Source organism: Sturnira hondurensis, unplaced genomic scaffold (genome assembly GCF_014824575.4).
Source record: "Sturnira hondurensis isolate 20B ecotype Veracruz unplaced genomic scaffold, ASM1482457v3 Scaffold0007501, whole genome shotgun sequence".
Classification (NCBI taxonomy): Eukaryota; Metazoa; Chordata; class Mammalia; order Chiroptera; family Phyllostomidae; genus Sturnira; species Sturnira hondurensis.
The window spans coordinates 66,003-92,516 of NW_028080132.1; the positions used below are offsets into that span (position 1 = coordinate 66,003).

General features: G+C 38.8%; 1 protein-coding gene across 1 annotated transcript in view; it reads right to left on the reverse strand.

The window, feature by feature from the left end:
* LOC118991428 (glycerophosphodiester phosphodiesterase domain-containing protein 4-like) overlaps positions 1–26,514 on the reverse strand; it is a 72,125-nt gene that overhangs the window by 12,060 nt on the left and 33,551 nt on the right. Inside the window, exon 9 of the mRNA XM_037052644.1 lies at positions 7,814–7,968. Coding sequence (XP_036908539.1) covers positions 7,814–7,968 — 155 coding nt within the window. The remainder of the gene's footprint in view (positions 1–7,813; positions 7,969–26,514) is intronic.

Below are 26,514 nucleotides of genomic sequence, written 5' to 3' on the forward strand. Positions count from 1 at the left end.
CTTTCTGATTGGCTTATTTCATGTAGTATAATATTCTCCAAGTCCATCCATACAGTCACAAAAGTTGAAACCTTCTTCTTTTTTTACAGTCAAGTAGTATTCCATTCAGTAAATGTCCCAGTTGTTTTATCCACTCATCTACTAATTAAGATTTCAAGGACTTATTTCATAGAACTAGAACAAATGTCTCAACAATTTATATGGGACCACAAAAGGCCCACATAGCAACAGTGATCCTGAGAAAGAAGAACAAAGTTGGAGGAATCATGGTACCTAATATCAAACTAACCTATAAGGCCATAGTTATCAAAACAGCATGGTACTAGCATAAAAACAGACACATAGATCAGTGGTACAGAATAGAGAGCCCAAGAATAAACTCACATGTTTACAGTCAATTAATATTTGACAGAGGAAGCAAACACATAAAATGGGCTTAAGATAGTTTATTCAATAAATGGTGTTGGGAAAACTGGACAAATCCATGCAAAAAAATGAAACTAGACCACCTTATTACACTACACACAGGAGTAAATTCAAAATGAATCAAAGACTTAAATGTTATACCCAAAACCATTAAAATTATAGAAGAAATCATAGGCAGCAAAATCTCAGACATTGTTCCTTGCAATATTTTATCAGATATATCTCCCCAGACAAGGGAAATGAAAAAATAAACAAATGGGACTACATCAAACTAAAACATTTTTGCACAGCTAAGGGAACCATCAACAAAATAAAAAGACAACCCATGGAATGGGAGAACATATTCACCAATATATATGATAAGGAGTTAATATCCAAAATTTATAAAGAACTTACAAAAGCCAACACCAAAAAAACAAACAACCCAATTAGAAAATGGTCAAAGGACCTGAAGAGACATTCTCCAAAGAGGACATACAGATGGCTAATAGAAACATAAAAAGATGCTCAATGTCACTGATCATCAGAGAAATGCAAGTGAAAACCACAACATAATATCATCTCACACCTGTCAGAATGACTATCATCAATAAATCAACAAACAAGTGCTGCTGAGGATGTAGAGAAAGGGGAACCCTTTTGCACTGTTGGTGGGAATGCAGACTGGTGCAACCACTGTGGAAAGCAGTATGGAGATACATCAAGAAATTAAAGATGAATCTGCCTTTTGACCCAGTGATCTCACTTCTGGGAGTATATCTGAAGGAACTCAAAAAACTAATTTGAAAGTACATAAGCACCCTATGTTCATTCCAGTGTTATTTACAATCGCCAAGATATAGAAGCATCCCAAGTATCTAAAAAATACTTTAAAATTATTTTAAACAATTCACAAAGGACAATCCTATTTCTGTATATTAATAGTGAACATACAGAGACTGATATTAAAAACACTGAACTTCCGCCAAGATGGAGGCATAGGTGGAAACACTGTGCCTTCTCCCACAACCAAGTTTAAAGACAACAAAGTTTTAGTAAACAAAGACGCAGCCAAAACACAGAAAATTGAAACTATACCAAAGTCCGACAACAACGAACCATTCAACCAGACAGGTAAGAGGGGCAGAGCCAGCAGTGGAGCAGGGTCAGTTAGGAAAGATACCCCGACCCAGGCGCGCAGGCAGCCGTGGGGTAGCAATAGGCGGACCCAGTGAGGGTGCAAGGCGGCAGGTTGACCGTGGTCACACATTTGCAGATAAAACAGTGAAGGAACAAGCAGTGAGACAGACATCACAGGCCCCAGCAGTGGGAAGCAGCAGAGGGGACCATCATTGCTCCTCTTTGACCCCACCCCCACATATAGTGTCACAACCCAGCCACTGAGTTGCCCGGCCCTGGTGAACACCTAGGGCTCTGCTCCTCAGACGTAACAGTCACAAACAGTCCAAAACATGGCTCAAGAACTCAAAGCCCCAGAGCTGATAACTCTAAGTGACCAAGAAATAGCCAACCTCTCAGATGCACAGTTCAAAATACTAGTGATCAGGATGCTCACAGAACTGGTTGATTTAGACACAAATTAGAGGAACATATGAAGGCTAAATTGATTGAAATGAAGGGAAATGCACAGGAAACCAATAGTGATGGAAAGGAAACTGGGACTCAAATCAAGGGAGTGGACCAGAAGGAAGAAAAAAATGACCAAACAGAAAAATATGAAGTAACAAGAATTCAAAAAAATGAGGAGAGGCTTAGGAACCTCCAGGACATCTTTAAACGTTCCAACATCCGGATTATAGGGGTACCAGAAGGGGAAGAGGAACAGCCACAAGTGGAAAACTTATTTGAACAAATAATAAAGGGGAACTTCCCCAGTCTGGTAAAGGAAATAGACTTCCAGGAAGTCTGGGAAGCTCAGAGAGTGCCAAAGAAGTTGGACCCAAGAAGGAACACACCAAGGCACATCATAATTACGTTAGTCAAGATTAAAATGAAGGAGAGAATCCTAGAAAGAGAAAGAGATAAGGAGACAGTCACCTACAAAGGAGTTCCCATCAGACTGTCAGCAGATTTCTCCAAAGAGACCTTACAAGCAAGAAGGGGCTGGAAAGAAGTATTCCAAGTCATGAAATCCCTCCCCTCTCCCCTCTGGTCACTGTCAGCCCAGGGGAAATAAGGGAGGGATTTAGAGGAACCTATATAAAGGATACATGGACAACAACTGAGAAGGGTGGAAATGGGAGGGAGGGGGAGGATAGGGGGTGGGATGGGATGGGAGTAATAGACAGAAAACTGTACTTGAAAAATAATTAAATAAAAAAATTGAAAAAATAAAATAAAAAAAATAAAAAACCTGGATAAAAAAAAAAAAAGTCATGAAATCCAAAGACCTCCATCCAAGATTGCTCTATCCAGCAAAACTTTCATTTAGAATGGAAGGACAGATAAAGTGCTTCTCAGATAAGATCAAATTCAAGGAGTTCATCATCACCAAGCCGTTATTATATAAAATGCTAAAGGGACTTATATTAGAAAAAGAAGATAAAAATATGAACAGTGAAAGGACAGCAAACTCACAGTTATTAACAACCACACCTAAAACAAAAGCAAACTAAGAGGATAGCTAGATCAGGAGTGGAACCATAGAAATGAAGATCACATGGAGGGTTAGCAACAGGGGAGTGGGAGGAGGAGAAGGGGGGAGAAGGTACAGAAAATAAGTAGCATAGACGGTAGGTAGAAAATAGATGGGAGAGTGCAAGAATAGTATGGGAAATATAGAATCTAAAGAACTTAAGACACGTGGTCATAAACTAAAGGGGGAGAGTGGTGGGGGAGGGGGTGTGCAGGGTGGAGGGGTATGAAGGGGGGAAATAGAACAACTATAATGGCATAATCAATAAAATGTATTTAAAAGAACACTATATCATTTAAAACCACCCCAAAGAAAATCAATAACTTAAGTATAAACTTAACAAACTAAGCATAGAAACAGTAACTTGAAATCTAAAAAATGCTGATGAAAGTCATCAACAATTAGTTAAATAAACAGAGAGGTATATATGTCCATGGATTGGAAGGCTCAACATGAACCAGCTCATTCCAAAATTTATATGGAAAAGCACAACCCAAAAGAAACTAAAACAATCATGGAAAAGAATATTAAATTGAGAGGGAATGACCCTATTCCATATGAAGGCTTATGATACAGTTACGGCAATCAAAACAGTATGGTAGTGAAAGGCATAGACACATAAATCAGTAGAATATAATTTAATACCCAGAGATTGTCCTGGATGGTGTGGCTTAGTGGACTGAGCACTGGCCTGTGAACCAAAGAGTCGCTGGTTAGATTCCCAGTCAGGGCACATGCCTGGGTTACAGGCCAGGTTGCGGGCATATGAGAGGCAACCACACATTGATGTTTCTCTCTTTCTCTCTCTTTCTCTCTCCCTTCCCCTCTGTCTAAAATAAATAAATAAAATTAAAAAAAAATAATGCCCAGAAATAGTCCCACACAAATATGCCTCAATGACATTTTTAAATAGTTTTATTTATAGAGGGAAGGGAAGGGAAGAAGAAAGTGAGGGAGAGAAAAATCAATGTGTGGTGTCTCTCATTCACCCCTCACTAGGGACCTGGCCTGTAATCCAGGCATGTGCCCTGACTGGGAATCAAACCGGCAACCCTTTGGTTCACAGGCTGGCACTCACTCCACTGAACCACACCAGCCAGGAACCAAATGAATTTTGACAAAGGTACAAGAGCAATTCAGTGGAGTAAGGAGGGTTTTTTTCCCCAACAAATGGTACAGGAGCAACTGGACAGGCAACTGAAAGTGTAGGAATGGAGCCGGAAAGGAACACAGTTTTACATGTTATTAAAGTAAAGCTGTTACAGATTCAAAATATTATAACTTTAAGTTAAATGTAATGCCCACGGTAACCACAAAGAAAAAGGCACAAAGTATACACAAAAGAAGATGAGCAAAGGATTTAAACATTTCACTACAAAAAAATCAATTAAACATAAAAGAAAACAATAATGCAGAAAATAAAAGACAACCAAGCTATAATGCATATAGAAACAACAAAATAAAATATTAAATGATGGAAACAAAATAACAGACATTTACAGAAATGACTTAAGTAACAAAATGCTAAACGTCCCTCCCTATAAGTAATTATTTTAAATGTAAATAGTTTAAAGTTTCCAATCAAAAGAAAAAGATTGACAGAATAGATAAAAACACATTAACCAACTTTATGCTGTCTATAAGAGACTCACTTCACATTCAAAAACACGGATAGATTTCAAGTAAAAGGATGAAAAAGAAAACCCTCCATGCAATGAGTAACCAAAAACAGCAGGGGTGGCTGTACTATTATCAGACAAAATAGCTTTATACCAAAAAAGGTTATGAGAGACAAAGAAGAATTTTATATATCAGTAAAAAATTCAATACATCAAGAAGATATAACAATTGTAAACATTTACATACATAATGACAGATCAGCCAAATTTATAAAGCAAAAACTGACAGAATTGAAGAAAGAAATAGACAGTTGTACAATAATAGTTGGAGACTTCAATATCCCATTCTCAATAATTGATCAAACTAGCAGACAGAAATTAAGGAAATGGAGGATTTAATCAACAGAAGAAGCCAACTATACCTAACTGACATATACGGAACATCAAACCCCCAAATAACAGCATACACACTCTTCTCAATTGCACAGGGGGCATTTTTCAGAACAGACCATATGTTAAATTACAAATTAAATGTCAGCAGATGTAAAATGATAGATACCATACAAAATATCTTCCTTAATTACAATAAGATAAAGTTGGAAGTCAATGACAGAAGAAACACTGGAAAATTCACATATTTGCAAAAATTAAGCAACACAATTTTAAATAACCAAAGGATCAACCAAGAAACCACAAAGGAAATTAGAAAATACATAAATGAATGAAAATGAAAACACGACATACCAAAACTCATGGGATGCAGCAAAAGTGGTTCTAGGGGAGAATCAATGCTTACATTTTAAAAAGAAAAAACTCATATCAACAACCAAACTTCAGAAAAATTATATTAAGAGAAAACTGACCCAACATAATAAGCAGAAGAAAATGATAAAAATTAGAAAAGACAAACAAACTAAAGACCAGAAAACTGAGAAAAATCAATGAAACCAACAGTTATTTCTTTGGAAAGATTGACAATATGATAAACTTTTAGCTATATGAACTAAAAAGAAGAGAAAATACTCAAATTACTTAACTCAGAAATAAAAGTGAGGACATTATTACCAATTTTACAGAAACAAAAAGGGTTATAAGAGAGTACGAAGTATGAAAAACTTTCCCCCAACAAACTGGATAAGCTATATTAAATAAATAAATTTCTAGAAAGACTGACCTATCAAGACCTATCAAGACTGACTCATGAAGAAATAAAACATGTGAAGGTCTACACAAGTAAAGAGATTAAATATTAACCAAAATCTCCTGAAAAAATTCTGGACCCAATGACTTTACTGCTGAATTTCCCAAACATCAAAAGAAGAACTGATACCAACTCATTAAAATGGCTGCATGAAACAGATGTCAATAAGGACATGGAAGATGTGGAAAAATTAGAAACCTTGGGCACTGTTGGTAGACCTGCTATGGAAAACAGTATGGTAGTTGCTCAAAAAATCAAAAATAAAACTACTATATGATCCAGCAATACTATTTCTGGGTGTAACAGTCATACCTTGAAGATATTTTGGGTTTGGTACCAGAACACTGCAATAAAGAAAGTATTGCGATAAAGCCAGTCACACAAATCTTTCAGTTCCCTAGTGCATATAGAATTCATGGTTACACTACACTGTAGTTTATTAAGTGTGCAATAGCATTCTGTCTATGAAACAATGTACATGCCTTAATTTTAAAAATTCTTTATTGCTAAAAAAATGCTAACCATCCCCGGATCCTTCAGCAAGTCATGACCTTGTTTTCTGGTGGGGGTCCTCCCTGAATGTCGGTGACCACTGACTGGTCGGGGTGGCAGTTACTGAAGGTTAACATGGCTGCAACGATTTCATAAAATAAAACACTGAAGTCCACCCCATCGACTGACTCTCCCTTTCACAAATAATTTCTCTGCAGCAAATGATGCTGTTTGATAGCATTTACCCATAGAACTTCTTCTAAAATTGGAGCCATCCTCTCAAACCTTCCATGAGGGTTAGAATCAACTTCTTCCAATCTCCTATTAATGTTGATATATTGATCCCTTCTTATGAATCATAAATGTTGTTAATGGCATCTAGAATACTGAATCCTTTACAGAAAGTTCTCTATTTAATTTGTACAGATCCATCAGAGGAATCACGCTACCCACTATATATGGCAGCTAGAGCCTTACAAAATGTATTTCTTAAATAAGACTTAAAAGGTCAAAATAACTCTTGATTCATGAACTGAAGAATAGATGTTTTATTAACAGACATGAAAACAACACTAATCTCCATCAGAGCTCTTGGGTGAAAAGATGCATTATCAATGAGCAGTAATATTTTGAAAGGGATGTTTTATTTCTGGATAGTAGTTCTCAACGGTGAGTTTAAATGTTTAGTAAATCATGTTGTAACAGATGTGCTGTTATCCAGCCTTTGTTATTCCATTTATAGGGCACAGGAAGAGTATATTTAGCGTAATTCTTAAGGGCCTAGGGTTTTTGCAATGGTAAATGAGCATTGGCTTCAACTTCAGTAGCTGCATTAGCCCCTAACAGAAGAACCAGCCTGTCCTTTGAAGCTCTGAAGCCAGGCATTGACTTCTCTCTAACTATGGAAGTCCTAGATGGCATTTTCTCCCAGTATAAAACTATTTAATCTACACTGAAAACCCGTTTTTTTTTAGTATAGCCACCTTCATTAATTATCTCAGCTAGATCTTCTGGATAACCTGCTGCCACTGTACATCAACACTGGCTGCTTCCCGCTAAGCTATTTATGAGGTACTGCAATCTAACTGGTAATGGTAGGAGGAAATAAACACTTTAAAAAAATTAACACCTTTTTGAGTTCTGACTTTTCAACAATAACTTTATAAAAAAAATGCCAAGCATACAAAAATGAGTGTTGAATGATGAGAGACTGAAGCACAAAGGAGAAGGGGCTAGTCTACACTTGGTGAAGGTTTGTTGGTAGAGGGAGAAAGAAGGAAAGAGAGGGAAGAGCAAGAAGAGAACGACAGGGGATTCCAAACAGACAGCCGCACACAGAAATCCTGAGATGGAAAGGGGAAGCTAAGCAGTTTGGTCAGAATGCAGGTTTTTGTGCAAGGCAGGCAATATGTGCCAAGAGAGGTGTGGCCAGGCACTTACCTCAACCCACTGTAGAACAACTTCTTGTAGTCAACATTTATTATACTGATATTTTCTCTCGCAAGTACTTCAATGGGGTTTAGCTGGCCCACTTGCTGAAAACCAGGAGCTTCTGACTTGACATAATTCCTTTCACTACCTGGCAGCCAATAAATCTGTAAGAAAATAGGAAACTTTTCAGTTTGTACCTGTCTAGGTACAAACAGTCCCATGTAGGATAGATAGAGCCCCATTCCAGCACTGGTAACAGTCTATAGGGAGCAGAGAGGGATTCCAGCCCTTAGCCTAATATTGTCTAATAAACTCTTACAATGGGGCTTTCACCAGTCGTTCTGCAGCTGAGTTTTCTCAGGTAACATCATGGGGGTCAAGGGCCCATTGTGGGCAGATAGCCTCACACTGACAAGGTGGATGAGGGGGTAGCAGGTGTGGATGAAAGGTGAGAATCATAGGCATCTCCTCCGGCTAATGCTGCTAAACATCTCTTTGACAGGGCTCATTTCCTGCCAACAGGGAATGCGATTATGACTCATCTGTGCAAACAGTTCCATTGGTATGAGATAAATATAACCCACTGAGATGAATATAAGTGGGCCATTTTTCCTTGCCACATGTAGCTGTATAAGAAAGAATCTCCAGCCCTGGCTGGGTTAAGGAATCATCCAAATATGCCAAGGCTGCTAGTTCAATATGTAATCAGGGCTCATACAAGAAGCAACCAACGAATGCATAAATAAGTGGAACAACAAATCAACATTTCTCTCTCTCCCTTCCTCTCTCTTTCTAAAATAAATTTTTTAAAAAAGAAACAATCTCCATTCTTATAGGGAACAAAATTATTTAAGAATGACAGGAAAGATCTACAAGTTGGTCAGTTTCAACTGCTACTCTCTAGGGACACGCTACCCACCTCCCAACCTCTACCATAAATACTGAGATAGACATACCAGATGTTGCTCAATTTTAGAGTCAAGGATCACACGTACTACTTGTTGGATAAATGTTTTTCTGAAAGGGTGTTTTCTTGAAGGGTTATTCAGATCAAATATCACAAATTTTCTCTCCTTCTGTGCAAGTTCCAATAAATCAGTTAGTTTTGGAATCTTTTGATTTCTTGCTTTTTCTCTATCAGCTTCTGATAAGGGGTCCATATTATGAAATGGTTTGAGCTAAAAAAGAATAAATACAAAAGAGATTGCGTTGGCTTCCATCAGAAGCATTTTACAATACTCCTGCTATATAGCTTGACACCTGCTCCTACCTACGTGTTGCTCCATTACCATTCAGCCCACCAGGCCATCTGAAATACTGGTCCTGAGCTCAGAGTTACCAAGGAGAGAAATTAAATGCAATCTCCATAGGTAATTATGGTCTATGTCAAAGAACCTGGTACCAGTATATTTGCACTGAAAGTCCTTCATGTTCCTGTCTTAACCTTCCTTTTTAGACTTTTTTCTCTAACTGAAGGTAATCCAATTTCTTTTCAGTTGCACTGGCTTCCAATAATTGCTCTCACTGTTGCAGAAATAGGCTATGGCTTCAGACTGAATTGGAGTCAATCCCAGCTCCATCACTCATTTGCCTTCTGGGCCATATCTGCCTCTTAAAATTCTGCCCTTCACCTGCAAGGTCCAGTTCAAATGCTACCTCATTCATGAAGCCTTCCTTAAACATTCCTGAACTAAAGAGACTTTGATGGTGTAAAACTCAGTGGCCCATTTTTTTTGCCTCTGTAATTTTATGTCTCCTTCTGTCTTCTATGGTTATTTGTGGATGTCTTAGACCAGATGAAAATCCTGGTTTCATATGCTTCTTGCTATGTAACCTTGTAAAATCACTTACATTTTCAAGGTGTTCATTGCCCAAACATAAAGTAGAGGACAGAAGGGAAGGAATAGTCTATAGATTTCTCAAGATTATTTTGAAGATCAAATATCATAAAATATATATAGGGTCTAGGACAGGGGTGTCAAACTCATTTTAATAGGGAGCCACATCAGCCTTGCTGTTGCCTTCAAAGGGCCGACTGTAATTTTATGACTGTATAAATGTAACTACTCCTTAACTAGGGGCAAGGAGCTTGGAGCTGCTGCCAGGTATAAACAAGGTGCCAAACCAGAAAAAATAAGGTGGATGGCCAGATTCAGCCCATAGGCCCTGTGTTTGCTACCTGTGGTCTAGGAACATGTCTGGGACACAGAACAGTGAACAGTTCACTTAGTTCCCTCATTTTCTACTGCTTCAACTACAGTGTAACTCCCTTAAAGCAGGAACTATAGTCTGTCTTTGCAATATACAGCATTTCACTTTACACCTTAACCCATACATATGGTTGCTTTGATCATAATTTACCTACTGTAGATTATTTGTGGGTGAAGTCAAAGAAGCAAGCAGTAGCCACTACATTTTCTTAACTCGAATAATCTTCTCTCTGTACAATTTTATCTTCATTCTCATTCTCACTCTATTTCTTCTCCTTTCCTTGACCTACTTAGCAAGCTGTCTTTTCTCAGCTTTCTCTCAGGAAGAAACACATTGCACAATACCCCCATATTAGACTGGAAGGCAGATCACAGAAGCTGAATTAAATCATAGTTTAAAAAGAGGTTTTTTTTTTTTCATTTTCAGGAAAATAACAATTTCCTTCAGGATTCAAGATTTTGTTTGACTCTATACCAAATCTAGGACAACTGACTCATTTAACTGTTAGAACTTAGTGTGGAGAAGATTGTTAAAAAAAACAAGATGGGATAGGCCAACCAGGGATGCAAGGATGGTACAATATTTGCAAATCAATAAATGTAATACACCACATAAACAAAAAGAAAGATAAAAATCACATGATCATATCAATACATGCAGAAAAAGCATTTGATAAGGTACAGCACTCATTTATGATTACAAACACCCAGCAAAGTGGGAATAGAGGGAGCATTCCTCAACCTAATAAAGGCCATATATGAGAGACCTGCAGCCAACATCATATTCAATAGACAAAAACTTAGAACTTTCCCACTAAGATCAGGAACAAGACAAGGGTGCCCACTTTCACCACTCCTACTCAAAATAGTATTGGAAATCCTAGCCACAGCAATCAGACAAGAAAAAATATAAAAGGCATCCAAATTGGAAAGGAGGAAGTAAAACTGTCATTGTTTACAAATGACATGACAGTGTACATAGAAAATCCTACCGACTCTACAAAAAAACTACTGGACCTGATAAATGAATTTGGCAAAACAGCCAGATACAAAATCAATATTCAAAAATCAAAGGCATTTTTGTATACCAACAGTGAAATATCAGAAACAGAAATCAGGAGAAAAATCCCATTTGATATAGCAACAAGAAAAATAAAGTACCTAGGAATAAACCTAACCAAGGAGGTAAAAGACCTATACTGAAAAAACTATAAAACACTGAAGAAAGAAATTAAGGAAGACACAAACAAATGGAAGCATGTACCATGCTCATGGATTGGAAGAATTAACATAATCAAAATGGCCATACTATCCAAAGTGATTTATAGATTCATTACAATCCCTACCAAAGTACCAATGACATATTTCAGAGATATAGAAAAAACATTTCAGAAATTTATATGGAACAATAAATGACCCTGAATAGCTGCAGTGATTTTGAGAAAGAAGAACAAAGTAGGAGGGATCACCATACCTGATATCAAACTGTATTACAAGGACACTGTAATCAAAACAGCCTAGTACGGGTATAATAGCAGACACATAGACCAATGCAACAGAACAGAGAGCCCCAAAATAAACCCAAGTCTTTACAGTCAATTAATATTTGACAAAGGGGGAAGAAGCATAAAATGGAGTAAAAATAGCATCTTCAACAAATGGTATTGGGAGATCTGGACAGATACATGAAAAAAATGAAACTCGATCACCAACTTACACCATACACAAAAATAAATTCAAGGTGAATGAAAGACCTAAATATAAGTCATAATACCATAAAAGTCCTAGAGAAAAACATTGGCAGGGAAATCTCAGATATTCCACGCAGCAACATCTTCACTGATATAACCCCTAAAACAAGTGAGATAAGGAAAGAATAAACAAATGGGACCTCATAAAATTAAAAAGCTTCTGCATATCTAAAGAAAGCAGCATTAAAATGAAAAGAGAACCAACTATATGGAAAGACATATTTGCCAATGATACCTCAGACAAGGGTTTGATCTCCAAAATATATAAAGAACTCACATGACTCCACTCCAAGAAAACAAAATACCCAATTAAAAAATGGGCAAAAAACTTGAACAGACACTTCTCCACAAAGGACATACAGAGGGCTCAGAGACACATGAAAAGATGCTCAGCATCACTAGCCATCAGAGAAAGGCAAATTAAAATCACAATGAGGTACCACTTCACACCGGTCAGAAGTGGCCATCATAAACAAATCAACAAACAACAGGATGTGGAGAAAAGGAACCCTAGTGCACTGTTGGTGGGAATTCAGACTGGTACAACCACTGTGAAAAAAAGTATGGAATTTCCTCAGAAAACTAAAAATGGAACTGCCTTTTGACCCAGCAATTCCACGGCTGGGATTATATCCTAAGAGCCCTGAAACACCAATCCAAAAGAACCTATGCACCCCAATGTTCATAGCAGCTCTATTTATAATAGCCAAGTGCTGAAAGCAACCTAAGTGCCCATCAGTAAATGAGTGGATCAAAGACCTATGGTACATTTACACAATGGAATACTATGCAGCAGAGAGAAGGAAGTGGCTCCTACCATTTGCAATATAGCATGGATGGAACTGGAGAGCATTATGCTAAGTGAAATAAGCCAGGAGGCGAGGGACAAATACCATATGATCTCACCTATAAATGGAATATAATCAACAAAAGGAAAAAGCAAATACAATATAACCAGACACATTGAAAGTAAGAACAATCTAACAATAGCCAGAGGGAAAGGGGGAGCAGACAGCGGAGAGAAGGGTTTTTAGAACTACTATAAAGGACACATGGACAAAACCAAGGGGAAGAGTGGAAGCAAGGGAGGGAATTGGGTTTGGCTGGCTTTGGGGGGAGTGGTGGGGGAAAATGCAGACAACTGTAATTGAACAATAATAAAATAATTTTTTAAAAATAAAAAATGGGATAGGCCAAGACAGGATTTAAGTAAGTAGTCTGTACATAATATTTAAAATGTCCCTGAATGGACAAAAAGAATAGGAAAAGCACTATAGGAAGACACATATGAAGCTTTTCCTTTAAGGATAAACTGTATGAAAAATTCAAAGTAATGAATAAATAGATAGATAGATAAATAAATATTAATTAACAACAGAGCTTAAAACTATATAGCACAGGTGGCAAACACAAGGTCTGTGGGCCAAATCCGGCCCTTTGCCTTGTTTCATATGGCCCTGCACCTTGTTTCTACCCAGCAGCAGTGACGAGCTCTTGCTTAACTGTTAAGGAGTAGTTACATCTACACAGTCCTGAAATTACATTCAGCCCTTTGAAGGCAACTGTGAGGCTGATGCAACCCCTGGTGAAAATGAGGTTCACACCCCTGCTATATAGGATCCAGTAACCTGTAAGTGGTACTATGGGGCAGATATAACAGCTGAAGTAAAGTCTTTTTTTTTTTGAAGTAAAAACATAGGGGACTTAGTAAAAAAATAAACTGGAATGGAACCATGCCAGTTTAGACTATCTCCAATGTGTGGTTGTGTATTTTCAAAAGCCAAAGGAAGTAACAATGGAGAAATGACAACAAATTTCTAATTCTCCACAGAAGACACCAGGTTCCTCAATTAAGGACTGAAGGGTCCTCACTTCTCTTTTCCTGTGCTTGGAGAAATCACAAGTAGAAAAGCCAGCTATTGGGTGATTCAAGGTACCATAATTTTTAAGAAAGAGGAGTGTGGGCTTTCCTTTTCTCCTGGGAAAAGGAAAGCCTTGAGACTGTGTATTCATTACAAGGCCTGGAAGGGGAGGAGGTCTACAGTGCCCGGAGAAAAGGTCCATGAAACAACTTTGGTTAATTGCGTGTCCCCTGTCATGTATGCAGAATGAGCAGAGTCTGGAGCAAAATAAGAATTCAGGCTAACAGACCCCCACCCATACCTACATTTGGGTAATCATGTCTCCCTGAAGGAAAACTGGCACCACCTTTACCCATCAATCAATATGTAACTTCTTCACTCCCACCACTCCCAACAAGTAAGTCCTCAGAACAAAGGACTTGCTCTCTTCTCTTGGCTCTTTCTTGCCACCTGGGGGTCTCCTGGCCACTCAACCTCTGGCCCAGGAATCCCTGGTAACCTGGGGCTCTGGACATCTCGGTGTTGGCACCTGGCTTCTGGCCACCCTGCTTTTGCTCTCCCATTAGAACTTAGCAGTAATAAACTATGCATGCATGCTAATAGGCTACTGATCAGTAATTCTTTACTGCGTAGGTGAGAGAAGAACCAGGGTTTTCTCCCATAACATAGCTCCTCTCATAAAAATTTTAAGAAAAAATTTTGATTCTACAAGATAACAGTTCATTATCTGGGGTTCAGGAAACTGATTCTGTGAAGGACCATATACTAAATATTTTTGACTTTGTGAGATAGACATTCTGTCACCCAACTATTCAGCTCTGCTATTAGACTATGAAAATAGCCATAGACAATTCGTAAGTGAATAAGAATGGCTATGTTCCAATGAACTTTGCTTATTGACAATGAAATTTCAGTTTTATATATTTTTAACACATCACGAAACATCATTCTTTTGTTTTTTCCCCCACAATTAAAAGTGTAATTTTTTTAAAGACCACATTTTTTAAAGATTTTATTTATTTATCTTTAGAGAGGAAGGAAAGGAGAGAAATATCAATGTATGGTTGCCTCTCGTGAGTCCCCTGCTGGGAACTGGCCTGCAATCCAGGCATGTGCCCTGACTGGGAACCAAACCATGATCGTGTGGTTCGCAGGCCAGAGCTCAATTCACTGAGCTACACCAGCCAGGTAAAAGTGTAATTTTAATTGGACTGGATTAAAATTACAGTGGGCTAGATTTGGACACTGACTGTGGTTTGTCAACCTTTGATCTAAGCCATGCTGTACTGGCTAAGGGGGCATATAATGTAATGAGAGATTACAAAGTCTCCAGAGTTATCCAAAACCAACCACTAAAGACAATTAAGATGATTTCTGGGATTAACTGGATGTAAAGTATAGGTAGCAAGCTTTTTTGAAAGAGGCCTCTGTGATTTGACTTCAACAAGTTGGAACCATTCTCATGAATCACAGAAACCAAAGACCTTCGGCGATCTCAAATATTTCTTCAACAATCATCTTTGCTGATCTTCCAGATCATCGCAAACCTTTCTTTTTGAAAGTAAACAAAAGGGGAGGTCGTGCTCTAGGGGCACTATCTCAGAGGCTTGGCACACATCAAAGACTTGTTGCCATCACTGCCTGTGCCCCGTTCCAGCAGCAAGGCCTCTTTCTCTCCTCAGAAAAAGACGCAGTCCTGGCTGAACAAGTCCACCTGCCTTCAGGTCCTGTCCTAGCTTCACCTTTCTACTGTGCGGTACCACATTTATACAATCCCTGTCGTTAAATGAAAATACCCGATATTTTATGTTAGCTGGTTAATTGCCACACAGTTACAGTCTCTTTCTCATGTGACCACTTGCCAGAGTAACACTCTTAATACAGCAACAGCATTATCCTTACCAGTGAGAAAGACTCTCAGCATTTCTGTAATTTGATAATGGTCCAGGCCAGGAACAGTTATTTTGGATGCTCCTATATCAAATCTGGATTTAATATTATTTATTGATAGGTTGTATTTTTTAACGAACAAAAATAGTAATAGGCTGACTATGCAATAATGTTTCTACATTTTCTTATAGAAACTCAAATCTATTCCCAGAAATCACATTGACTCAAGTGGCCAAAACACAGCCCTCCCTACAGCATGTGAGATTGCTAAAAATAAAAGGGTGACTCTTCTCCACGACTGCTTGTCTGCTTCTGAAGCAGTTCGCTGTAGAATGCGATGGAGGGAAAACAGAGGAATTTAGCCTTCTCAGTTATCTATATTAAAAGTAAGTAAATAAACAAATTACCCAGGCCTTGAAGCTTCCCAAATAAATTGTGCTCCTAAAGGTGGAGGTGCACAGTGAGAGAGACAGGAGAGGAAGTGCTTTGGCATACCACCACACTGAACAGAACGCTCTGATAAAGTCCTCAGACAAGGAAGGGCCTCTCAGAGAGAAGAAAGACCATTCCATGGAGTTCAATAATTACATCATTAATGCACAAAATGTGGCCCCAATTCTGGAAAACAAAACAAAACACTAGAACTAAGCAGGCTGTCAGGTTCCTGATGGCCACCTGGTAGCACCAATTAACCTCAAACAGATACTTCCCCAAATCCTCCAGGACACAACTCATCACAGGGGGGGAACTGACTGCGGTATTAAACAAACGCTGATGGGCAACTTTTCTAAAATATCAACATATGTGACCAGTTTTCTTCATCAGCTGTAACTAACACAATCCTGAAAAGACTACAAAAGTGAGACATGGATTGGAACCTTGTCCAAAGGGACCCACTCAAAACAGATTTTGTACAGTTTCTTCCCTCTGTGGGTAATGAATTTGTACTATTAATTTCATAGTTATTTTATGGGCAGGGTAAAGCATTTCTCTATTAAAAAGTAACATCACCTTAAAATGGCTTTATAAACTATTATATATGTGTTTTCTCTACCTAAGCCATTCTACCTTACTATACTGTAGTAGGGGAAAACATTTTACTTGGATATTTATTTTAAATTATGCAAAACTTTGCTTCTTACTAAAACACCTCCTGTCCTCATACACACCATACCCTCGAAATTGGAAAGAATACACGAAATGTGAACACTGAAGTCAGCCAAACTACCAGATACCCTGGAAATCCCATGCCCTCAAGCACTGCCCTTTTCTCTTAAACTTCGTTCTTTCTCACAAGGAGGTCCTAGGTTATCTCTCTACCAACTACTCAGTGCAGCCCCATGTTTTAGGAACATCTCCACTCAAAATTCCTATCAGTCTTTTATAAAAACCTCTTTTAGTTAAATATCATAAAGGATTAACCAAGAGATCTCAGCCCTGTCATTAGAGGAACACGCTGGAAAGCAGCTCACAGGAAGACTGCCCTTGAACATCACTGGGAACGACCATACCAGATACTCTGCACTCCAGCAGAGCAGTTAAAGTGGAAGGAATTCATTCTTGGATGCACACTTCCCAACTAAAACGACATCACCCATCCACAAGAATAGGAGAGGTTCAGCCAGTAGAGATCAGAAACCTACGTTCCCCAGGGAACCACTGCAAGTCAAGAGCTCACCCAAGGTCCTTGTAACTAGCAAACAACGACTTGAAGTAGAACAGCAGTCATGAAAAAGCACTAGGAAAAGATTCTCCTGATAAATGCCAAACTTGCCTTTAATGCTTTTGTTCTTTATCTTGTGGTCATACTTTTGTTTTCCTTGAACTCAAGTTACACACTGATGACTTAGCCTATCATGTTCCTCTTACTTAAAACAGTACTTTGTCCAACTCTGTGATTTTCTAGACAACCATCACTGTAACTAAAATTCAGCTCCACCAAACTATTACTACTGTAAACATCTTGAAAATACACTGGATGAATGATTCCACTTCTGGGTATAGACCCCCCAAAAAGCAAAACAATAATGCAGGGGAATATGTGCACCCCTATGTTCACTGTAGCATTATATACAATAGCCAAACTATGGAAGCAAACCAAATTTCCATCAATACACAAGCAGACAAAAAAGCTGTAGTACATATATACAATGGAATATCATTTGGCCATAAAAAGGAATGGTTTCTTATCACTTGTGACAGCACAGATGGACCTAGAGGGTATTATGCTAAGTGTAACAAGTCAGTCAGAGAAAGTCAATACTATGTGATTTCACTTATATGTGGAATATAATGAACAAAATAAACAAACAAACCTGAAACAGATTCATAGATACAGAGAACAAACTGATGGTAGTCAAGGGAGCAGCAGTTTGGGGGACTGGGTAAAAGAGGTAAGAAGTACGAAGTACAGATTGGTAGTTAAAGAATAGAGATGGTCATGTACAGTACCATTAGGGAATAAATAGAGTCAATAATAATGTAATGAGTGGATTGACTCATTACATGAGTCATGAGTAATGAGTGTAATGACTATGTATGTTGCCAGGTAGGTAGGAGAAATCTCAGTCATATACTTCATAAAGTATATGACTATCTAACCACTATGTGTACACTGAAACTGATACAAAACAACACAGAATGTGAAGTTTAATCGAAAATTAAAATTAAAAAATTAAATTAAATTAAAATAATATATGCTATGTTGAACATACATTCCTTGCCAACTCCTAGCTAATATGAAGTTAATGCTTCTAAAATAAATTTGGTAAAAAAAAGTCGAGTCAACAGCCTTACAAGATGTTAAACTACTATTAGCTGATTAATGGATGGACTGATGGATAAATAGACATGCAGACAGTCTGTGGAAGATTTCCACACTTAAAGACTGTGACTCAACTTGATTATAGAAATCAGTCTAATTCCCAATCATATTTCTCTTTATAGGTTACACTTGCTAATGCAGTATTATGGTATACATTTTTTAAAGGCTCAAACATCAGAAACAGTTAGTTATTCCTATGAAGAGGACCAGAGTCAAATGTTACATATAGAAATAATGGAAGATAATACAGACGTGTTGTACTGACTGCATTAGTTTCCAAGGGCTGCTATCACAAATTACTGCAAACTTGGTGAGTTATAAAACACAAACTAGCAACCTGAAATTGACTCTAGTTTAGTGCTTATCACAATGTATGGTAATTGCCAGTTTCTTACTCTAGGCAGCGAACTCCATTAAGTCTAAATCTATGTTTATTCATCATTGTATTCCTTGTATCTAGTACCCAATAGGTACTCAATTAATATTTTTGAATGGTAAGAAGAGAGAATGAAGAGAAAATGTTTCCTAGTCTTCCTTATCTGTGATTTTGAGCTATTCAAAATGGCCAGGAAAGTGTAATGTACATGGTAGGCATGCTGTGAAAATTTATGAAATTCTTGGAAAGAAGAGAATTACGTGGCAATCATAAGATTACAAGTTTGTCTTCCGAATTTCCAGTGAGTACAGAAAGCAGTAAAGAAATTGATTGCATTACTGGAAAGGCCCTTCTGACAATGCTACATAATCCTGCCACCCAACTGGAATGAAATTGTGTGTATTCTTTTTAAATCCTCACGCAAGGACATGTTTATTGATTTTACAGAGAGGGAAAGGGAGAGAGAGAAACATCAATCGGTTGCTTCTCACATGTGCCCCCATTAGGGACAAAACCTGCAATGTAGGCATGTACCTTGACAAGGCATTGAACTTATTACCTTTTAGTTTACAGGACAACACCCCAACCAGTTGAGCAGGGTGAATTGTGTGTATTCTTGACTATTTTCATCTAAAAGCCTTTACCTCCAGGAGCAGCACATGGCCTTGTACTAGAGAGGGAATCAATGCAGGGTTGTCGAGCTGGAGAATGTGTCTTACCTGTGGTTGTACAAACCAGCGGCCAGCATTCAGAGTTGACAGGAAATCCCAGTAGAAGAGGCTAGTTGTTGTGTTGGAGGCATTTGGCATGATCTCCCTGATGTTGGTTGTTCTTCTCAGGTCATAGTCATGCATGAGAAAAGGCACCCCGTCACAACTGTAGGCCGAGGCGGGGAAAGGGGGAATTGGTGAGTAAGTTGAAGTCAGCCACCTTGGCAGACAGGGTTCTCAGAAAGCCCATCAAGGTCACAAGTCTTAGTAGGGTTCTGTACTCCCTCCTAAATCTCAGCAAAGGCCTAGGTTCTAGTCATTTATACTTTGATGTCCATATTTTTTGGCCCTAGTGATAAATTTCTTGTGGCATATAATAACCATATCATTAATGGTGAGAGATGAGCTTCCCTATCCAGGGGCTTTCTGGCACCAAAAAAAAAAAACCCAAAAGAAAAACAAACAAAAAAACCCCCCATAAAAACCAGTAGGCACAGTGTTGACCTGAGTGTTAGGTGAGTGGGTGGTTATGGGGCAAGGCCCTGGGCTCCCAGAACAACACTAAGCAGGCGTCTGTACAATCCCCCTGAGTTTTCCTGGCCCGTTTATCAGCTAGGCACCTGCCCTGAGTGCTTCTCGTACTAGACCATGCACACTCGATGGGATCATTACAAGAGTTCCTGGTTCTCTTATCTGCTATTTGCCTTGAACAATCTCTGCTCTTGTGAAAACCTCTCTCTTCCTTTCCCATTAAAATACACAAGAGAAATCTGTAATGGCCATGAAGGAGTAACAGGGATGAGGTTTAGCCTCCTACCCATAAACAACCAGAAAACCAGACAAAATGGGGGACATAACATTTCAGGCAAAGGACAACAGGGAGCACACAGCAGGATGATCTCTAGGAAAGACGAACAAATGAAACAAGCTCTACCATTACCTGGGCTTCCTTGTAGCCAATGAACACAGGGCTGTGGCACACGCAGGGCGAGCCTAATGTGCGCCCAGCTACCACGCTGAACTGGGGAGAAAGAGGTCAGCTTAAGGAGAGGTCAAGATGGCTAGAACTTGTGTGCTGGGGTCCCAAAGATGATGCAGGTAAGTAATTAAATACATAAATAGATTTCTAGGGAAATAAGTACAGATGTCTTTATGTATGCCTAAATATCAATCTCTACAAATGCAGAGTAAAACTCTAGGAATCTTGTTATTCATCATACAACAAAAGTTTACCAGACATGTAAAAAGAAGCAGGAACGTGTAGCCATAAGCGAGTGAAATTACCCAGTAAGACTAACTTGAAAGGGAAAGAGGTGACACGAGCAGTAAAATAAGGGCACTGAGTTATGTAAAACAAAAATACACATGAGTTATATAATAGGTATAGAGAAAAGCATGAACATAAGGATGACAAATGTAAGACGGTAAAAAAATGGAAATCCTACAGCTGAAAAAATACAGAAACCGACATGGAACTTTCACTGGATAAAATTAAAAGTTTAGATATTAGAGATCACGTAAAGATCAATAAATTTCAAAATGGAGCAATAAAACCTAAATGACCCGAGAGAAAATATCAGCAGACATAAATTTTGTGTGATTAAATCTTATAAAAATCTTCAAAATTTGTTGAAAATTATGTATGAGCAGATCCAATAATCTAAATACCAAGAAGGATAAATATAAGGATACACATATACATCCCAACATTGAGGAATATTATAATGAAATGGGTGAAAAACTGATGAGGAAAATTGTGAAATTAGCCAGAGGAGGGAAAATGGCATATTTTGTCAGAAATAAAGATATGCACAGAACAGACTTATCAAAAAATATGAAAGATCTAAAACAATGAAACAACATATTTTGTATTCTGAAGGAAATCACCTGCCCACTTAAGATTCTTCAGACTGCAGGGAAGAAGAGAAAAGGCCAGGACGGCAGAGTCAGGAGCACCTGCCTCCCCACTTTGACCACAACTGCACTGGCTGACTTTGACATAATATTTGGAACTAATGAAGGCTTGCAACTTTCAGGGGAAATCATGGAAGTAAGGTAGGGTTAATTTCAGTGGGTTTCAGCACTCTGCCCAGCAGCCACTACCCATCTCTGAATCCCAGCCCCAAGGGGAGCAACTGTGTACAGATTCCTGAGACAGCTTGTACAGTAAGTAAGCAGCTGGTGAGAACTGTGTGGCAAGAAGTTCCTAGACTCCACATAAAAGGGATCTGTGCTCTAGCTGCAGATGGCTGCCTCTTGTCACAGGAAGGCAGGCAGAGGCAGGCAATCACCGTTGTTGCTCCTTCCCCCACTGTTGCAAAGCTCTCACCTTCTGGCTAATGTGATTTCCAGGCTATTTAAAGGTCCAGCACCCTTTTTACACCTCATCATTTTTTTCTTTACCCCCTTGGAAGCCAGACATTAAGGTCCAGCACATTAAAAACAGCTGCACATACAGGGAAAATTAGAAAGTGGCTGTGCATGCCAAAAGAAAGGATCAGAAAAACCTAATAAGACCTTAGGTTTACACCTCAACATGACCCATGTCACAGAGACATCTTACAATAATTGAAAAACAAACACAAAAAACAGTTAACTCCAGGAAAGAGAAATCTGATTTCCAGTGTTACCACACTATAAGATTAAACTGTCCAATTTTCTACCAAAAAAAACCCCACACACAAAAAACAAGGAATATAAAAAACAGGAAAGTATGGCTCATTCGTAACTAAAAAAGAAATCCACAAAAACTGTCCCTGAAAAAGAGAGCTTACGGCATATGTATTAGACAAAGAGTTTTAAACAATTTTCTTAAAGACACTTAAAGAAGTAAAGAAATATGTGGATAATGTCAAGAAAACAGTATGTGAAAAATTGAAATCTAATAAAGAGAACAAGAAATGAAAATAAAAACCTAAAAAGAAACAAAAAAGTACAATAACTGAAATGAAAAACTGATGAGAGGAATTTAAAGGCAGATTCAGCAGGCAGAAGAATCAGAATTGGTGAATAATAAAGATGGAACAATAAACATTACTAAGTCTGAGGAAAGACTGTAGGAGGTGAACAGAGTCTGAGGCATACTGCGACACCAATAAAACCACAGGCCAATATTCCTTATGAATATTGATGCAAAAATCCTCAACAGAACCCTAACAAACAGAATTCAGCATTGTATTAAAAGGATTATACAACATGATCAAGTGGAATTTATTCCCGAAGTGAAAAGACGGCTCAACACACCCAAATCCATCCATTTTATACACCACATGAACACCATGAAAGGGAAAAAAAACATATGCTTATCTCAGTTGATGCAGAAAAGCATTTGACAAAATTCAACACCCTTTCACAATTTAAAAAAAACTCACCAACTCATGAAAGTAAACTACCCCACCATAATAAAAGACATATATATTAAAAACCCACAGTGAACATCATATTCAATGGTGAACGGTTAAGAGCTTTTCTTCTAAAATTAGGAACAAAGCAAGGATGTCTGCTTTTGCCACTTCTGTTCCTACTAGTATGGGAAGTTCTAGTCAGAGCAATTAGGCAACACAGGGAAATAAGAGGCATTCAAACTGTGGACATAGGAAGTTATTATAATAAGTGAAGTAAGCCAGTTAGATAGAGACAAATGGCATATAATTTCACTTCTATGTTGAATCTAATGAACAAAATAAACAAAATAGAAACAGACTCATAGATACAGAGATCAGACTGACAGGCTGTCAGGAGGGTGGGGGAGTTTGGGGACTGGGTGCAAAAGGTGAAGGGATTAAGCAGCACAAACTGGTACTTGCAGAATAGCCACAGACATGTGGATTGCAACGTGGAGAATAGAGTCAAAATGCTGAGATAACGGTTATGGGGTGAGGTGGGTGCTGGGACAACATGGGGATTAGAGTGCTTGGCTTTCTGGCCACTTTGCTGAACATCTGAAACTGGTGTGGACTAGTATTGAATGTAAACTGTGGTTGAAAAGTAAAAACTGGGTATTCATATGAAAAGAATAAAGTTGGGCCTTTACCTAATACCACATACAATAATTAACACAAAGTGAATCTAAGACCCTTGTGTAAGAATAAAACAATAAAATTCTTAGATGAAAACCGGGGGAAATCTTCATGACACTGGATTTGAAAAGGATTTTGGGATACGACAACAAAAACACAGATAGTAAAAGACTAAATGACAAATTTGGCTTCATGAATATTTCATGTGTAGGAAGTCATTATCAACCAAGTAAAAAGGCAAAACTAAAGAATGGGAAAAATATTTGAAAGCCATATATCTGATAAGGGATTGACATCCAAGATACATAGAGAGCTCCTAAATCTGAACAGAAAAAAAAATTGGGCTAAGCTTAAATAGACATACTAACAAATTTTTTTGAAAAAAATTGTGAATGGCTAAGACTACATGAAAAGATCCTCAACATCACTGATCACTACAAAAATATAAATCAAAACTATGAGATGCCACCTCAACCCAGTTGGAGGGCTACTATAAAAAAACGGCCCTGGCCAATGTGGCTCGGTTGGTTGGTAAACCAAACCAAGTCAACCAAAAGGTCAAAGGCTCAATTCCTGGTCAGGGCACACGCCTAGGTTGCAGGTTCCATCTTCATCTGGGGTGCATACGAGAGGAAACCAATCGATGTTACTCTCTCACATTAATATTTCTCTCACCTATTTCTCTCCCTCCCTTCTACTCTCTCTAAAATCAATAAGCATGTTCTTGGGTGAAAGTATAAAATTAAACAACAAAAACAAAACAAAAAACAACAAGCATTGGCAAGAATGTGGAGGAACATTCTTGTGCACTGTTGGTGGGAACATAAGATCATACAGCCATTGTGGAATACGAAATTATTATGTTATATACTGTATATATTATAACTTATATAATAAATTAGACTTCTGGTCAAGATGGCAGCATAAGTAAACGTGGCTAATTTCCTTGCACAACCACATGAAAATTACAACTAACATATAGAACCACCATCACTCAGAACCATCAAAAATCGAGTGAATGTAAGTCTGACAATTATGGAATTAAAGAAACTACATCCAGCCAGACTGGTAGGAGGGGCGCAGCCAATTTGGAATGAGCTGGTCCCACATTCACGTGTTGTGGGTAAAAACTTGGGAGAAATATCTCAGGAGCAAGAAGTCCAAGGTCTGCACCAGGCACCCCAGCCCAGGATTCCAGTGCCAGGAAGAAAAATCCCCACACCTTCTGGCTGCAAAAACCAGCAGGGATTGAGTCAGTGGAAAACACTTCTGTACTCCAAGTAGTTCCCCTTAAAGAACCCCCACACAGGCATTCAGATTTACTCCTTCTGAGCTCTAGCACCAGGGCAGTAGCTTGAAAGGCACCAGTGGGACATTCAGGGAGAAACTGAACTGTCTGGCATCAAGGCAAGCCTGGAGTACAGCTTTCTCCCAGACAGAAAGGTGGGCAGAGGCCATTGACCCTTTTCTGAGCCTTCCCCACACACAGCCACAGCACTGACAGGCAGGTGTCATATTTGAGATTCCATCAATCTGGATGGAATCCTGTTTTCCCTGCCCTGGAGATCCCCAGAGACTCCATCCCACCCAACTTATGGGACCACACAAGCTGCTTTTCCATATGAATAGCTGGTCTTACCTCATGCTGCACAACTTCCTAAATCCTGTCAAACAAGTGATAGCCAGCCTAAGTGAGCCCCCAACTTCCATACTTCCTGCTAAGTGGTCCCAAGCCATCACTAGCAGCAACCAGCCTAGATTCACAGCTTGGCTTCGCCTAGGAAGCTCCAAGCCCAGCACAAGTAGCAGCCATCTCAGATTGCTTTATAACTCAGGCAGGGTGGCCTCTGGCAAAACACAGGTGGCGCTGATCTTAGCTGGCACCACCCAGGAAACCAGAGCCTGCACACCCAATGGACAGCTATAGAGCACATCAGAGCACCACCACCCTGCCCCTGAATGGCTGATCCTCAATCCTTTTAAAAGATTTTACTTATTTATTTTTAGAGAGAGGGAAAGGGAGGGAGAAAGAGAGGAAGAGAAACATCGATGTGAGAAACATCTATCCACTGCCTCTCGTACACGCCCTGACCGGGGGCCAAACCCACAACCCAGGCATGCGTCCTAACTGGGAAGGGAACTGGTGACCTTTCGCTCTGTGGGACGATGCCCAACCATCTAGCCACGTGGGTCAGGACATATACGTGGTTTTGAATGCAATAAAAAGAAGGAAATTTTGAGACATATTAAAATAGAGATGAACCTAGCACTAAGTAAAATGAGCCACCTGCTAAAGGACAAATAGAGTATGTTTCTACTTTATTAGATAACTAGTGTATCAAATTCATACAGACAGAAAACAGAACTGCAGTTGCCAGGGCCTGAGGGAGGAGAGACCAAGAAGTTATTATTTCATGTGTAGAGTTTCAGTTTAGGAAAATTAAAAGTTCTAGAGATAGATGGTGGTGATGGTAATAAAACAAGGCAGATGTACTCAATGCCATTGAATTGTATAACTGAAAATGGTTAAACTGATAAATATCATGTTAAGTGTATTTTCATGGCAATGAAGAGATCACTAGATAATTTCTTTCAATAATTCTCTCCTCATCTCTAGTTGGGGGAGGGAGGAAAGGGGCACCCCTCTTACCCAGGGCGGGAATGGAAGACAGAGATCCCCTCACAGCCTCCGGGGCCAAAGTTCCAGGAAGCGAGAGAGTGGGGAGTGAGTGGAGGTTTTGTGATGTTCACCTGAGCAGGGCTGGTATAGTCAACATGTTTATATCCTGCCAGGTACACTTCTCCCAGTCTATCACTAAAAAGAGTATCCTTTTGAGGGGGTATTATTTTTTTGTCTGCAGCTGTAGGTGTTTCTGTGTTTTGGCTATCTCCAGAGTTCATGTCACAAATACATAAAAAAATAAATAAAACAATAACAAAAACAGGAAACTCACTACCTACTTGGTAGTTCTGTTAGTCTTGTGAACCCTACCTAGCCAGTCACCTTTATTTCTTCACCTTTCAGAATCTTGTGTCAGTTGCTCTGTGAATTTCTGCCCAATTTTAAA